This window comes from Bombus terrestris, chromosome 1, assembly GCF_910591885.1.
Source record: "Bombus terrestris chromosome 1, iyBomTerr1.2, whole genome shotgun sequence".
Lineage (NCBI taxonomy): Eukaryota > Metazoa > Arthropoda > Insecta > Hymenoptera > Apidae > Bombus > Bombus terrestris.
In genome coordinates this window covers 11369310-11385372 of record NC_063269.1, presented here as the reverse complement: position 1 = coordinate 11385372, position 16063 = coordinate 11369310, and the positions used below count along the sequence as shown (strand labels likewise).

Here is a 16063-nt window from a genome sequence, read left to right as displayed (position 1 = left end):
CAATCGAGTGTCTTGGTACAAAAATGTACAAAATTTTAAACAGTGGAATTAACTATTTTGGCTCGTGAACAACTCATATAATGTATGAATGCTTAACATTTTTCATTTACGGATATATTTTTCATCAATTTTAAACTTCTATCGTTTTCGAAAATTCAGGGGGTAACTATTTGAAAATATTTGTTTGAGGGGAACAATTCAGGTAGGAGAATAGTTAAACATTTGACATATATTTTCCATTGATTTCATTTTAGTTTCGTCAAATTATATTCACGCACAACGTCAATTTTTCCAACCATTCTGTTTCGCGAATATAAATTTTCATACAAGTGCAAGTGTAAAATTTATATGACTTTGATAAAAGTCCATTGAGTCTGCGGTTTTTCATTTTGACTAAAAATTATCATTTTTCAACAAGTTACACTGGTTATCTCGGAAACGATAGTATTTATTATAAAACAGTTTAATATGAAATGAAAGGTAATTAGACGAACGAAGAATTTTAAATTTCGCTTCAGTATTTCTTCACTCACAAAGAAATTATTCAATACACCAATACATTACTCTTTCTATAGTCTCTATCATATCAAATAATTTCAATTTTAAAATCAATGAAATTTCACCTTTTTCAAAAAAAAAAAAAAAAAAAAGAAATAAACTTTACACAACAAATACCACATAAAGCCGTGCTAGTTTCAGCCAACAAATTCCAGCGACGAATAGTCACGGGAATTCATCCAAGCGGAATAATACCGGCAGATAATAGCCGTATAATAGTTCTGGCAATGATTTCACGGATTTATGAAAATGTTTTCTCTCGGTACGGTCTGTCTATCCCTTCTAGAGCTCTCGTATACTTCCTGGAAACATTGTAGAAGGGGAACCAGAACGAAATACATTTTCGTGGGAGATCAGAATTTTCGAGCGTACAGTTATCGACTGCACTCTCGTCCTTGTGGAAAATAAGAGAAACTCGAATCGTGTTTGCATGCTCAATGCTCACCCTGCAAGATCCTCCGCCGCGTTTCTCTTTCCACCAGCGCGTCTTCAGCAAGTGCAGTTTCCCCTCTTCTTGCAGCTTTAAAATGGCTCCGCTGATGGCCGTTCTGTATGGTGAATCTGAAGTTCCAAGGTCGTTTTGAACAGCGCTTGTTTTACCGGTCGGCATTTATCGCGTGCGTGAAACTTTTTTAGAAAGCATAATCGGTGTTATTGTTTTCGTCGCGTCGTATCTACGCGAGACTCGTGCGATTTCATTGATTTCCATCCATCACATTGCACCCCTTGGTTTCCATAGAATATGGTACTCGAAGACCCGTGGATAAGAGAAACGGTGGAGTATTTTCGAATTTTCAGAGTATTTGTTTGCAAATGTTTGCACCGCTCTGGCAGAAAGTTGCAGATATGGAGGAGGGACGCGTCAATGGGTTGCAGAGAATTTTCGTTTATTTTTGTTTCAACAAATAGAAGGCATTTGGTTTTTTCGAATAATAGAGGAATTTCAATTTTGTTTTCCTTTTTGTGGAAATGCAGGCATTATTTGAACTGTTAAAAGCCATATTGATCAACTACATACATTAAAAATAGAGAAGAATGATGTTATATCTCGCAACACCGTTTTATATAAAATTTACCTTAGAATTTATTGTTAGTTATCGTTATTTATGACACGTAATAAATAAGATTGAATCGGAAAGGTTGATAAAATTACTAAATTTAGGAAAAGCGGCGTTAATCAATTTTCATTCGTAATGAAATCTCTGGAAAAATGAACTTTTTTGTAAAAACTTTTACACGTGTAGGTCAAAAGTATATTTAAGAAAGTACGCCATTACACAATTCTCAAGAAAAGATGACTTATTTTCATAAGCTCATTTACTGCAAAGAGACGATACAAATAATAACAAGTTCCACAATAAATGTTCAAAAATAAAGTTCGTAGTATTATCACTTTTTTCTACTTTCCAATTTATACAGTTGATCTGAATGGTTCAATTACTGGTTAGGAAGATATCCTTAAACGACATGATTACAAGCCAACCATACGTCTATTATCATCTTTCACGTCCCATTGACCAAATCCATTGACGATAACGATTAATCAACTGTTTTTCGCATTAGGCCAAATATTCACCATAAATTGATCAGAACTCCTACAAACGATCGCTGACCGGCATCCTAATTCCTCCATAAATTCACGGAACCAACATGAAAAATTATCTTTCCGATTCGACGCCGTTTATGGGATGAACCATAAATCAAGAATATACGCGTTGATCGACCGAAATAGCCCGCACCTCTATCTCTCATCAGGAATTATTCGACTGCGCTTTAATCGGCTAACACTTTATCCAATCGATGAGTTTATACGTCTAATCGTCCATATAGGTCGACTTTCTCGGGAACTAAGATAGGTCGCGGACGATAAAATTGTATTCTATATTTTCTTTTTATCTTCCCATTGAAAATCATCTCATGGTCGCCTGTTCGCGTTATTCAGCTGGATCCTATATTGATCGCGATTGTGATTAAATATCAACTTGTTTCACTTACTTGGCGGCATGGCGATGCCGTATCCTTTTGAATCCAAGAGGCCGCCGACTTGGGTAAGATCACAGTTTCTTTCGATTACATATTCGATGGAGGTGGATTCCATTAGAAACGCGTAGCTGCCTTTCCCCTTCACCACCCGTTCTACACCCTCGACGTTGCTAGTTGTAAATACCGTCGGCTTTGCCGAATCCATAAAGGACCACATACGCTGGTACGTCGAGAAATTGGAATCCTAGATCACGCCAGGAATTTCATGGTCGAGCACGCGTGCCATTAAACGGTGGAACGTCGGTCGAAATTGGTTAATCTTCAAGGAGGCCTATTACACCCGCCAACGCCCGCCTGTGGTTTCACCGGAAATCATGCGAAACCCCTATCGCGACGATCGATACGTTATAACGCGTGCCATTTTCGTTTCTGTTGGATTCAACATTTTTTTATCTATTTTCTCGCTTAAAGATTAACCGTTTCACATGTGGGATTTACGCAGGGTGGTAGATATAAAATTAGAAAATGTGTTGAATAACCATAGTCGCTTGTAATATACAAAATGTAATTGTACTCGCTGGTAAAGGCGAAAGAGCCAAACGGAAGAAAACATTCTTAATAAATACAGGTTGGAAAATTAATATCAATATATTAATGTTAATATTAGGATATTTTCCCTTCCATTTGGCGAATGCTCTTTAATTTTAAAGTGTTGAATCCGTTCTTTTTACCACTCTGTAGTTTACTTGGAATTTGTATAAAATGTGAAATGTGAACACTTACTTATTTACAAATATAGATCATTTCTGCTGTATGATCTTTGAATAAAGAATAATATTTAAAGAAAAAGAAGGCACTTATAATATAGCGTTTCCTTAATGCAGCAGATGAGTTAATAAAAAGTTAAGAAAATTTGTAGAAATCGCGTTGCTTCCGTGTTTTTTTTTTTCCTCCTCTGGCGTAATCTGTTGCAATAAAGTTTCATAATACCGAAATTAAACGGGAATTAACGTTAAATAATGGCTGCGATGTTTTCTCAAGCAACACGCGCTCTCCCTCGTGTTTCTTCTCGTTTCTCGCGAAGTTATGCTCCTCCAGTCTACTTATGAGCCATTCTCTGATACAATTTCAACATCGTAACACATGCTGTTTGATATATGCACGATTTATCGATGGACGCAAATGGTCTACACCATCGTTCAAAAGTATCCGAACTCTTATTTATTTCTGACAAAATGTATCTTAATGAAAAAATTAAGAACGAATTGAATTCCAATAATTCCATTTCTTAAATGATCATCGTAGCTACATGTATTAATAAAATATTGTGACACGATTACACCAACTATGACTCTTACAAATAATTTTTAAAAATTTCTTAAATAAAATTATTCTATAAATACGAAATTCTGATTGATCAATTGTTTTCTTAATTTGTAGGAATTATCACGTCCTACATAATAAATTTAGAAATTGTCCTAATATTTATGAAAAAAGTATATATAATAAATAGTAAAAAATATCATAGCTATAATTTTAATAAATACTTTAGTAACTCCACAAGAATCTATTGATATCTAATTATTAATTTACCACGAATTTGTATATTTTGATAAAATTCATATATTACTACTACAAAGTAGATCGATCAAAGTGCTCAGATACTCATGAACGGTAACGTACATAACTCAAGACGATTTTACGTTTGTGTAGCGCTCACTTATAAGTTATTCATCTGATCTTACCCTGAAAAAGGCCGCAGTGCTGCCTCCTTTGAGAGCCCCGTATTTGATTTTCGTCTGCTTTGCAAGATCCTCGGCGCTCTCGATCGGCGAATCCATCCTCTCGACGGTGAGGAACGCGGCCAAGTTGGCAGTATACGAAGAAATCATGATCAAAGTGAAGAACCACCACATACCCGCCACTATGCGCGTTGACACGGCTCTGGGAAGAAGAATTCAAGCGGTGCAATCGGTATTTTCAACAACGATAGTCGACTCGAAATGCGTATTTTTCGCATGAATTTAAAACAACCGCACTTCATATTTGTTCAAAGATCGAATTTCTATTCCTTCAAATATACTTCAAGCGTATATACGTGTAACTTTAGAAAGAAGTATGTAACAAAGATTTTACTCTCTATTCCGTAAGTTTCGATATATCTTCGTGATATTCGAGAGGCATTAGATATTTGATTTAAAAATATCTCAAAGTTATCGAGACAAAGCTCAAAACACGCGAAATACCATGACCAATATGTACAAAAGTCATCTAAATGCATAAAAAATAATAAATACATCAAGCTTCTACGTTGCAGCGTCTCATGCAGTTCGCGCAACGCTTTCTTCAACTCTACGCATAACAACAATTAATATGAATAAAAGAGAAACAACGATAACCGTTCGAGGATAGGGGCCGTATCGTAGGAAGTTTCGGATAACAAATGATGATCCTTCATCTAACAGTGAAAGTGTTGAATGTTCGATGCGATGAAGTTGTTGTTGCTTCCCGAAACTACTCTATATTAACCGAATTACCTAAATCAAATCCTGATTCTTGCTTGATCTCATGGCTTTACACGCCTTGTAAACTTCACGAAAACTTATCAGAGCCTTCAAGTATCGTTGTGCCGCGGTGTTCTCAGTTACTTCGCGGTATCAGTTTCTCGGCTGGAGGTGGACTCTAGGGAGCAGCAACAACTTCGACTAAACGAAACGGTCGCCGTAGTGGTCGTGTTCGTTGCCGTCTTTGTCGACGAGACAGAGCATTAGCTCTAGCGATAGCAAAGCACGTCGGCAAGTTCTCGACACGCGAACGTGATCGGTTGCAGCAAGCCTACGATATAGCATATCCAAGATATCGTCTTCTCTATCGTCTTCTCTATCGTCTTCTCTATCCCAACTAAACTATCATCTCATAATTAATACTATTACACTTAGTATTGCTGTAGACTAACATTGCTGCGTTCAACACTGTTTGAGGCTTCCGCATATAAGCCGTATTCAAGAGGAAAATGTTCCCAACCCTCCACTAGCATTTAGTTCCATCAGAGACCGAAGGACACATTGATACTGATATTTATTGTAAGTTCCCAAACATTGAAAACCTTCCCATTTTGGATACGCTTGCAGTCGGACGCAGTAATGTTATTTAGAATACAATGTTAAGCGTAACAGTGTTAATTATAAGAACCCAATACGTAAAAGCCTGAAGGCTCTTATTCTATCACTTTCTATGCTTGGGTGAACCGTGACCGCGACTAAATTAGTTAATTAAGCAGGTTAAACGCTCGACAGTCGTTCTTTGTCTAATCTCTCGTATGCATTACTGTCTCTATCTTATGTTAGTTTGACATTAAGCAATTTCGCGACGAATTAAATGAAAATATCACGCTCGTATTATACATGAGCACGTAAGTACAGAGAGATATATATTATTATTAGGTTGTTTGACTAGCTGTATTTTCTTCGTGTCACTTACTTCGGCGCTATATCAGAGCCTTGCTGCATGAGCGAGCCTATGGTGAACCAGAGCGAGTTCATCAGGGTGAACTCGTTCTCGAGGACCTCGGACTGTCCGTTGCACGGATGGGGATTCTCCCACTCGTAAGGGCTGAACCTGCAGACACGTGAAAGGAGAAGGGAGAGGATTAGACCTCAGAGTCGCAGCACGCGCGTGATACCACGGATCCAATCGATTTTAATGTGTTGACAATCTTCGCGTTCGTAATTGTCGGATTATTTGAGACCCGAATTTAATATGAGAACTTAGATATAAGTAGTGTCATATAGAGACTTGATGAACAAGCACACAGAGAAACGTTCTTTTCTCATTCAATTTGAATTTTGTTCATATTTATGATATATGCACTCTGTACGTAAATAAATGGTTTCATGTGATCAACGCAAAAAACAAATATGAACAAGACATAAAGCAACATAGTATTGATTTCTTTTATTTTGTTTGTTCAGTGTAGCATTCATTTATAATTTCTAATTTTTCTAACTGATTTTTTATTACCTATACTAATTTCCCTAGCATTTCTGAAGAAATCTTTGATATATCTATATGTATAATTAACGAACTGATGCAACGCAGATATTGTTTGAAATTTATACAAAATTCTGTTTTCAAATTTTACTGGAAAATTCTGATAAAAAATTCTATAAATATTTAAGTTCTCAAATATTTTATAAAATGTGTTGAACGTATTGACCAAATTAGCGAATCGGTGATAATCTTATTCGCTTGGGCAGTTAATTTAACTCATCCAGCTACCCCAAAAGTCAACAAGGTGAGGGTGCTGGTCAGGCTGAAGGGGAAATACTATGTTCACTGATTGATGACGCAACCATGTACCGAGTTGCGGGTTTAACCTTTAAACACATAGTGTTGCTGTTTAGTAACATACCTGTACTAATATAGTACACTATTAAGGCATAATGTTTTATAAGCGCGAATAAATGTTTCCCCAAAAATAAACTGTCCTCTTTTTGTAGTATTTTTAATACTTTTAAAGTGGATTTTAAATATTAAATAAATGAAATATATAGATTTTATAAAGTGAATTTCTATAGTTCCATGATACATAAACTGGCATTTTCTTCAAAAAATTACATTTGAAAAACTCATGCGTTTATTGTATTGTCCGTGCAAGTATATTAGTGTCTAATGTACGAGCTATGATACAATAATAATTCATCATCTGCATTGATATAGGATTCGGGAATCATAAATTAATATTTAGGCCTTAACTTTTAACTTCGACAAGGGAAGAGATTGAATAATAGTTTTAAAAATTGTAGGAAGTAGTAACGTGTGTGTGCCAGGAATCTCCGTCGTAAATTCAGGAAGTTGAATTTAGCTGTATACTGAATAATGACAAAGACTTAATCCGAGCAAACAGACATTCGTTGCGTCCAATCAATGCCCTTCCGGTAATCGTTCGGTACTTGTTACTCCACGTAAGACCTTATCTTTAACTTGAAACGATTTCTCTGTTTTTAGAATTACACAGGAACATTTCCTGCGCGGGAGCTCCTCGGCATTGCGGAGGATTTTAGAGATTTAGGTGGAAGCGTTAAGGAGACATTAAGGTCACCTTTATTTTGCATTTTTCTTCTTTTCTAGGTCTATTCTCTTGAGGGCATAGTTTTGTCTTTTCTCATTGGTATTTGATTGCTATCATTAAGGAACAGGATATATTATGATATTTCAATAAAAGCAAAGAGTCCTACGAAATCTAAATCTCCGAATGTTCAGCAAGATTTCTTTTTATGTTCAGCTCATTTGTTTTTTTATTAAAACCACTTTACCAACTTGACTATTTATCTCATTATTTATGGTTACTATGCAATTATAATCAAGTTAATGCAGTATCTTTAACTCGTAGTATTAGTCTGAAATAATATTATCCGTAATTAATATTATGTTATTCAAGAATTAAAGAAGAATATTACGTTATTAGCAGAATAATATTATTAAAGTATCGAATGAGATAGGAGTATATTCTCGTCGAGACAATCTCCAAGTATGTTCTTTTTCTTTTGTACCTGAAAACGCAGCTACGACTCTGAGGATCGTTGTCCGCTCGTTAATCGATATTCGTTTAAAATCTGTAAGTACTAGTCACGTTAAGGAGAGACTGCCAGGTAATTCTACACCCTATGACACAACTTATGCGGCAATTGATCCGCTCAGAAGCCATACTGCTCAATTACATACAATACAAAATAAAATAAGTTAGTTATATATTATAAATGTCTTCTTTAAAAGTATTTTGAAATTTGCAATTATTATCGCGATTAATTAACTTGCAAGAGTAAATTAGCTATTCTTCAAAAACTTGAATATTAATCCAGTTTGTCAAAAATATTTACGAAATATGTAGAATCAATTTAACATCGAAGAAGTTCAATTATTAAACTGTCTTCCAATTTATAATTTATACAATCTTATCCGCGACATAGTCTTCTGAAAACAACAATATCGAATCTTTCGCTTCTCGAATATCTTTCATACGAATTTCCATACATACGACTAAACAATATAAAATTTCATGATCTCCTATATGAATCTTTCCGAAATAGTAATCTTCTCGATAACAATAAATTGATTCCTCTAACAATGGTTAAACCCCAACGATCTCTCCTTAGAATAATTTTCAGATATCGAACACGATTCTGATTTCTACGATCGAACTCCCGATCCCGATCGCAAGCGACCTTCGTCGAATCCGCGTAACCCGCAACAACCGATCCCAATTGGCCAGCTAAAAGCGGTTTCACGAAATCAGTCCGCTGAATAATTCATCCTCCTGCAGCGAAGGCAAGCTCGAGTATTCTAACGCTGTGCGTTCGTGGGACATGAACAAGTAAATCGTTACGAAAGTGGATCGTCGGTTACGTAGTCATCGCTCTCGATTTACATGCGTTCAGTCGACGACACGCCGCTCAAAGGCGGTGGAAAACAACGTGTTTTTAGGTCGAATACACAACGAAACCAGCTAGAGACGCAAAATAGAACGAATAAGAAAGACGAGGGGAAAACGTAAACGACGGTTAAAAGACAAAAAAGAAGAAAAGAGAGGGAAGTAAAAAGAAAAGGATAAAAGATAAAAGGAAATGATCAAGCGACCGTGATGCCAATCTAACGGCTTACTTGGGCAGAATGTCACAGCCCTGCCGCATTAAGGATCCGATGGTGAACCACATGCAGTTGAGCAGCTTGAAGCGATTCTCCAGATGGTCCGGGTTTTTGTTGCACGGATGAGGATTGTACCACTCGTACGGGGTGAATCTAAACTGATCAACTCTAGACAACAGTCTGATCCTTTTCAGCGTGGATGCATCTGCCTTCCACCACGGATCGTTCGCCATTTACGTACGAAGATTAACCGCGTCGACAGAGCAGAAAAAGAAGGCCGAACGGAATGCGAGTCAAGTCAGCGTGTACGTCTGTTCCTTTCCTTCGTTTGCGTTGATCTTATATGTATGTATGTACGTTACTTTTATTCGCGTAACCGGACTCACTCGTGCTCGACTTCGAAACCACGTCGACCGTGAAATTAGAGTTTCTATGTATCTTCGAGAAAGATACTCGCGAGTCATCGTGAATTAAATGCTTGTGCGTTATGTATGCAGATTATCAGCGAACGTATAGGAGAAATTCTATTTCTACGATCAATATCCTTGTGATAACGTAACATCTGTTTACAGAGGTGAATACGCAGAGTTTATCGAGGCTAGGATCGCTAATAATTCTTGTAGCGTTCGGTCGATTTAGCACGTTCACTGTCCTGTACATCATTCGTGATTCACACCGCTCGATTCGGGCGTGTCCTCTGCATCAGGCGCGATATAGGGTATCTCTCATGTAGGTATATGCAGCGTGTTTTATGCATGGAAACAATCACTGGTGAATGACGTTTATTTAAGACGTGTGATGAATAGAACTGATAAAATAGAAAAAATATTGCTCGTTCGCTATAAATTGTGAAAAAAAAATATATTACAAATGAAATCAATCACAACTGACTTACTTGGTGTAATTCTTTAAGCATTCTGAAAAATATTGCTGCTTACAAATGGATCCATATTCATTATGTTTTCTTCAAATTCTTATAACTTTCACTTTAGTTACCTTTTCCCGTAAACAATAGAAAGCTTAATAATATACATCATTTATGAGTTCTAAGCCTTGATCGAGGATCACTATCGAAATATTTTTATAACGATTACTGATATTTCAATTATTAAGAACTTAAGAGCTAGTTGTAACTTGGTGATCGATTTTCCACGAAAATCCACTGTAATCCAGATCTTTCATCGAAGAAACTAATAAATGCAAAATAAAATAAAGCTTTATATTAAAATAATACATCCTGTGCAGTATGATTTAAAAAAATAACATAGCAGTAGATCTTATATCAATTTTTGTTTGATAGAAAAATAACAATCTACAGTATGAGCAATGGAGAAAGGTGAACGATTTAATTGAGAGGCATATCATTGGAGTGTGAACGAAAAATACCTGATTAATATAAAACGTTTGGGCAGTGAGCGTGTTAATTTGTCTTATTTCTCTATCTAAAAATTAACGCGGGAGATTTGTTGAGTTCTCAATACAACGAAAGTCTAACCGAACGATAAAATATACTACGTTCAGAGATTCATTCCTATCGAATACGTAGTTCGGATGCAAAATTTCACCGATGTCGGTACAATATTTTTATCGGAGCTTGGTAAGATGGATTTACTTGCCTGGCTAGTATGAAGAGCAGCACAGAGACGCCTAGATAAGCTGTCGCCATATAAATCCAAACGTCGAGGCTAAGCGGGCTGAGGAATGAGAACAGATTCGGTGGCTGCTTTATAGGCTTACGGTACAGTATGCTGATCCCTGTAAATTTTAGATCACATGTGTAAATCCATCGTAAAATTTGAATATATAGCGTCAAAAGTGTTCGTATGTTGTTTATGATATAATGAAAAGATGTTATTAAGCAAAATTTAAAAATGGTACAAAAGATATTTAAAAAAATGATATAAAAATAAATTTTAAGAATGAAATATGTACGAAATGTAAAACTTTTAAGAATTTGAATATATGTTTAATACTTTTCCGAACAAATTTCTTCTATAGACGGTTAGTAAAAAAATTAATTAGTCTCATTAAAATATCCATATTACACTTTACAAATTTCTGACCCTTCTTCTAATCCAAAATTTTCCACAAAATTTCAATTGAAAGAAAATATACCATTGAATCTTGCTCCATCCGGTGATGGAGTTTTCAAATATCTCAAGAATCAATCAACCCCATTACATGTAGAGTTTTACGATCGTTAAATCAATTCCACGCGATGAGCAAGGTTCTTCTTGGAATCGTAGATCAAACTGATCGCTCACCTAGATTCATGAACGGCATGGTGAAGTCGACCGCCTGTTCCCGGTCGTACGTGATGGTTAGATCCGCGATCGCTAGATCCGCCTTCTGATCCAACAGTTCTTTCATCATACCGTCCCACTCTTTCGTCTTCTTGTTGTAGGAGCCATACCGTCCATCCGGTACCAGGCGGAACGTATAATTGAAACCGAGAATCCTCGATATCTCGTAAATCAAGTCGACGCTGTAGCCCTCGAACTGTGCGTTCCCGGTCAGCTTTTCGCTCGAGTCCTTCCTCATGCAGTATGGCGCGCTCTATGAGATTAGTAAACTAATGCCAGTAATCGAATAAGGGATTCTTTGACAGTGTATATCTGTGTTGCGTGTGTATTTTAAACTGCAAAGATGATATTTAAAATATCCTATCCATGTTTGTATAAAATTTTCTTATTATCCATAACCATGTCATATATGAAACATTTTTGACAATGTTTCATCTGTAAGAAGTGGTACATCTTGTATAATATCTGTGTTTGTATTGGAAAGCTTGTAGAGTGATTGTAAAATTTACATTATAAATGAGTAAAAGTAGAAGTATTTTGAATTTTCGGACAAACAGATCTATGATGATTTGAAAAACTATGAGCTTACAATTGTAATTACTTGTGTGTCAAATGTAGAACACATTTTTGTTTCGGCTATCATTGAAATGCATAAAACACTGCGTCCGATATGTTGTTTGCCATTATTATTTATTACTATTATTACTACTATTCAGATACTAACACTTAGTATTATTCAAGAACTTGAAAAGTTATTTTAGGATTGAACATTGTCATTGCTAACAGATATACAATTCAAATTCAAGAATTTATCGATTAAGATCAATATAACATGATTTAGTGAAAAATCATAAAATGATTTTTATAATTGATCAAGGTGACTTTAATTAACAAATTCTTTCATCTTGATCGTATATTGGCTAGCAAAGGCAACGTTCAATTCTACGATATGCTTATAAGGTATACCAGGTAAAACATTTTGACAGCATTCCATGTCGAGTACCACGAAAATGTCAATAAAACACGAAGTAATAAAGCACGACGTGAACATGTTTGGATATTTACAAATACGGATATGAACAGCCTGTTGACTGTGCACAGCAACGAAACGCAATGCATATGTGAAACTATTGCACTTAACCTAACCATATTTCGACGAGTAATAAAAATTCTAGAGTCACACAAGCTTCTTTCGGACCCCAACACTGCTTAATTCACAGAGCTGTGATTTGCGGCGAGCAAGAGATTGAATATGCATGCGCGTGTTCGCAATTGAAAGGGTTGCACTCTCGTGTCGACAGGATTTCTTTCTTTGTTCAAAAAGGAAGCTCGTTTGATGGAACGCGAGGAACAGATGATAACCTCTGCATGCGCAGAGAGATGAAAACTCGCAGAGTTATTTGGTGATTGCACGAATGGGTGGCTGGATGCTCCGCGCGTTTAGAATTCCGCGTGTCGCTCGCGAAATGACGCGTTTACGCGAAACGCGGTAACTAAATGCCGGCACTGACGTGGAATTTCGTAGAAGCTTCCTCGAAATTGATGTTGCGGGCGTACGTGGCCGATTCTTAAAAAACTTCGAGGCAAGTTTCTGGAGGAAAATTTGATCGTAATCGTATTTCGTAACTCTTGCGAAGTTCATTTATCAAAGTTGTGCACTTGCTATGAAATATTTATATATGTACATATTTTGTATTTTGTGTTTTTTAAGAAAATAAAAACGAATAATTGGGGATGATAAATTACTTTGGAGATATTTAGTTACGTTAGTTGGAAGTTTGAATGAAGATCTATATTTAAAATGGAAATTTTACTTCGTAAAAAATATGATGTACGCGATTGTACAAGTGAAGGAGAAATGATGTATAAAAATAACTCATCTTGATAATCTAATAATCTAAATTATCTTATTACAAATTGTCATATTCGAAAAAATATATATAGATTAATTTATCAAGAATATTTTATTTATTAGCTCAAAATCGGTATTCTCTAATATTAGGATTTAGATGAAAAAATATTATTTTCGTTTTTAATTTTGTTCCTATAAGAGGTCTTATCGTATTCACTCGTGTAGATAGAGTACTTTCGATTCCATACAGCATACACGTAGATGAATATAATTTTCAAATGTTTAATGCAAATAAAAAAGAGCGGAAAATTTCATCGTTTCAAGAGGCTAGAACAGAATTGTACGTTTAACAGTCCTTAATAATTTATCGTTCTCTAATACCACTTCTGTCAACAAGAGGATAGCTTTTAACTCGCAGAAACTGGAGCGTAACTTTCAAGAGCGCAACGAATTAACGTGGTCCACTATTCAAGCACGTCGACGAATAATCCGATTAATTTCGTCGTAAATACAGGGTGCTTAGACGTTTAAAGACGCCAGGCGTTAGATTGTTTAAGTTTCCAGCGGCTCGGTGTCTCGTCGGATGCGCGACGAGCACCCTTATCTCGACTACCGCAAAACTCAACCCAATTCAACTCTGTCGGACTTCTTCCAAAGGAAGACAACTTTCTTGGCTAGTTAATACATTCACGAGCACTGCATTACTTGTCGTCGCAATTATCGCGAGAATAAGTGACACGGTCGGCTGGCTCGTCATGAAAACTTCAATTACATCGCGTATCCCTTCGCCGTTTCCGGTTTCCTTCTGGTTCTCTTCGTCGTGGCAAGAATTAGTACCGAGAGGTGGCGGCAGTACTAGGGAAAAGAGGCAGGGAGTCAAAGAGAGAAGAAAAGCTAACGAGTTAGCGAAGGCGACGAACGAAAAAGGAAAAGGAAGTGCGTCCACTTCCGCGCGGCGTTCGTTGAACTTCGTTTCTGTTTCCTTTTCATTCAGGAAAAACAAACAGTCAGGATTTTAACGATACACGAATGATTTACGTGGCAGTGGAATGCTGAAACACCGAGGAAGAGAACAATTTTTTAAATTCAGATGAGAGAACCGGCGCAGATGGAGGTCGGAACAGGAGATTTGAGGGAAATCACTTTACTTGATTAAAACGAGGATGAAATGTCCTGGTTACTTTGAAAAGTTGACTCGAGGATTAGAAATTCCGTGTGTGTGAACGTGGGATACGATCTCTTTTTTCCTGTTCGTTTAAACACGTTCGCGTTTATGTAAGCGAGTGTTCCCGAGATTTTAGAAAATGTATGATAATGACGTAAGAAAATGATCCTAGGTAATAAAGCTTTTTAATTAGCGAATGGGTAATTAATTTAGCTATGACTTCAAATTCCGGATTTAAAGGAACGAGAACGTCATGTTAGCTCCGTAGATTTACGCGTAACCTAGATTTCGTCTTGCAGCATTGGGAAAAAAATTTCGCAACAATTCGTATAATAAATTTTAAATATTATTTGCAATACATTAACGTATACGCGCTGAGAACAATTTTCTATATATTCTAAGAAGAATTCATTATCTTAATAGAAAATATTTCGTTTAATTAATTTCTAATAGTTACATTACATTACATTACATTTCGTAATAATCGTGAAAATCTTAAAACAGTGAGTATCTTTTAACCACTTACCAGTATAGTTGTTACAATGAAAGTCTTATTCTGAAGATTCTCCACGATTTGAGTGTACTCTTCCTTGTAACTCCTCGTAAAATTTATACCCTTGGTGCTGTTCCAGGTCCCTATCTTCTTCAGCCCCTCCTTGTTGTTCAGTTCGATGATATCTAAAATGAAGTCTGAGCGAAATCCTTGGTGATCGAACTTGATAATTCCTGTCAACCCCGTCATTTCGACCTAGAAACAAATATTAAACACTCTTGACAATTTTCGAAGGAAAACAAAGATGATACTCGTAGACATCACTTATTAACTGCTATTCTCATCCTGTAGGTAATACGATTTTTCTAAGAGTAAAGATATTATGAAAGAGGAAAGACACGGATCAAGAACTTATTAATTAACTACAATTTGGAATTACCCGCTACCTACTTTTTTTCGCACTCAGCAGGACAATTTTCTTTACAACTAAATTACATTAAAATACCTCTCCTTAATCACCATGTGAAAATTAACAAATATAGATATTCAAGATAATATAATTACTATCGAAAAATACTTTCAAAAAATTTGATTTTCCTCATATCTCTATATGTATATATATATGTTCACAAATAAATTAACTAATTTTGGTACACTCCCAATCCATATTCCAGCCCTTTGGAGCCATCGAATTTTCCATTCTACGAAGGCAAATGGTATTCAATATTTACAAATGGGGGAAATTCGAAACGTTAGAGTGGAGACGACTGGTTGATCGAGCGGACGCAATATGAACCGCACATTTGCGTAACTGAGCTAGCCGGCGTAATTAAACACGAAATTCTGGGTGACTAGCTCTAATCAGTGGATCACGAGCATATCGCGCGATTAAACTCAGCCCCGCGATCGACGCGTGAAACGATCCACGTGAACCCATCTTCCTTCTTATTTTTGCTTATTCCTATCGAATCGAAAATTTCCCCCTACAACTGGAAAAATATTCAAGATCTGTTCAAGCGAATCATTGCATAATGAAACTGTGATCGAGTCGCAACGAGGATTCC

At 36.2% G+C, this 16063-nt stretch overlaps 1 protein-coding gene across 6 annotated transcripts in view; it reads right to left on the bottom strand.

Moving 5' to 3' along the window:
* LOC100642436 (glutamate receptor ionotropic, kainate 2) overlaps positions 1–16063 on the bottom strand; it is a 282902-nt gene that overhangs the window by 9981 nt on the left and 256858 nt on the right. For 5 of the 6 annotated variants that reach the window (XM_048408633.1, XM_048408628.1, XM_048408622.1 and 2 more), the window contains 7 exons: positions 15033–15254; positions 11451–11742; positions 10803–10941; positions 6022–6159; positions 4287–4485; positions 2554–2785; positions 1004–1119 (listed from right to left, as the gene is read on the bottom strand). In XM_048408633.1, the coding sequence (XP_048264590.1) occupies positions 1004–1119; positions 2554–2785; positions 4287–4485; positions 6022–6159; positions 10803–10941; positions 11451–11742; positions 15033–15254 (1338 nt within the window). Of the gene's footprint in view, positions 1–1003; positions 1120–2553; positions 2786–4286; positions 4486–6021; positions 6160–9201; positions 9340–10802; positions 10942–11450; positions 11743–15032; positions 15255–16063 lie in introns of all 6 variants that reach the window. The other variant, XM_048408624.1, reaches the window with a different exon arrangement.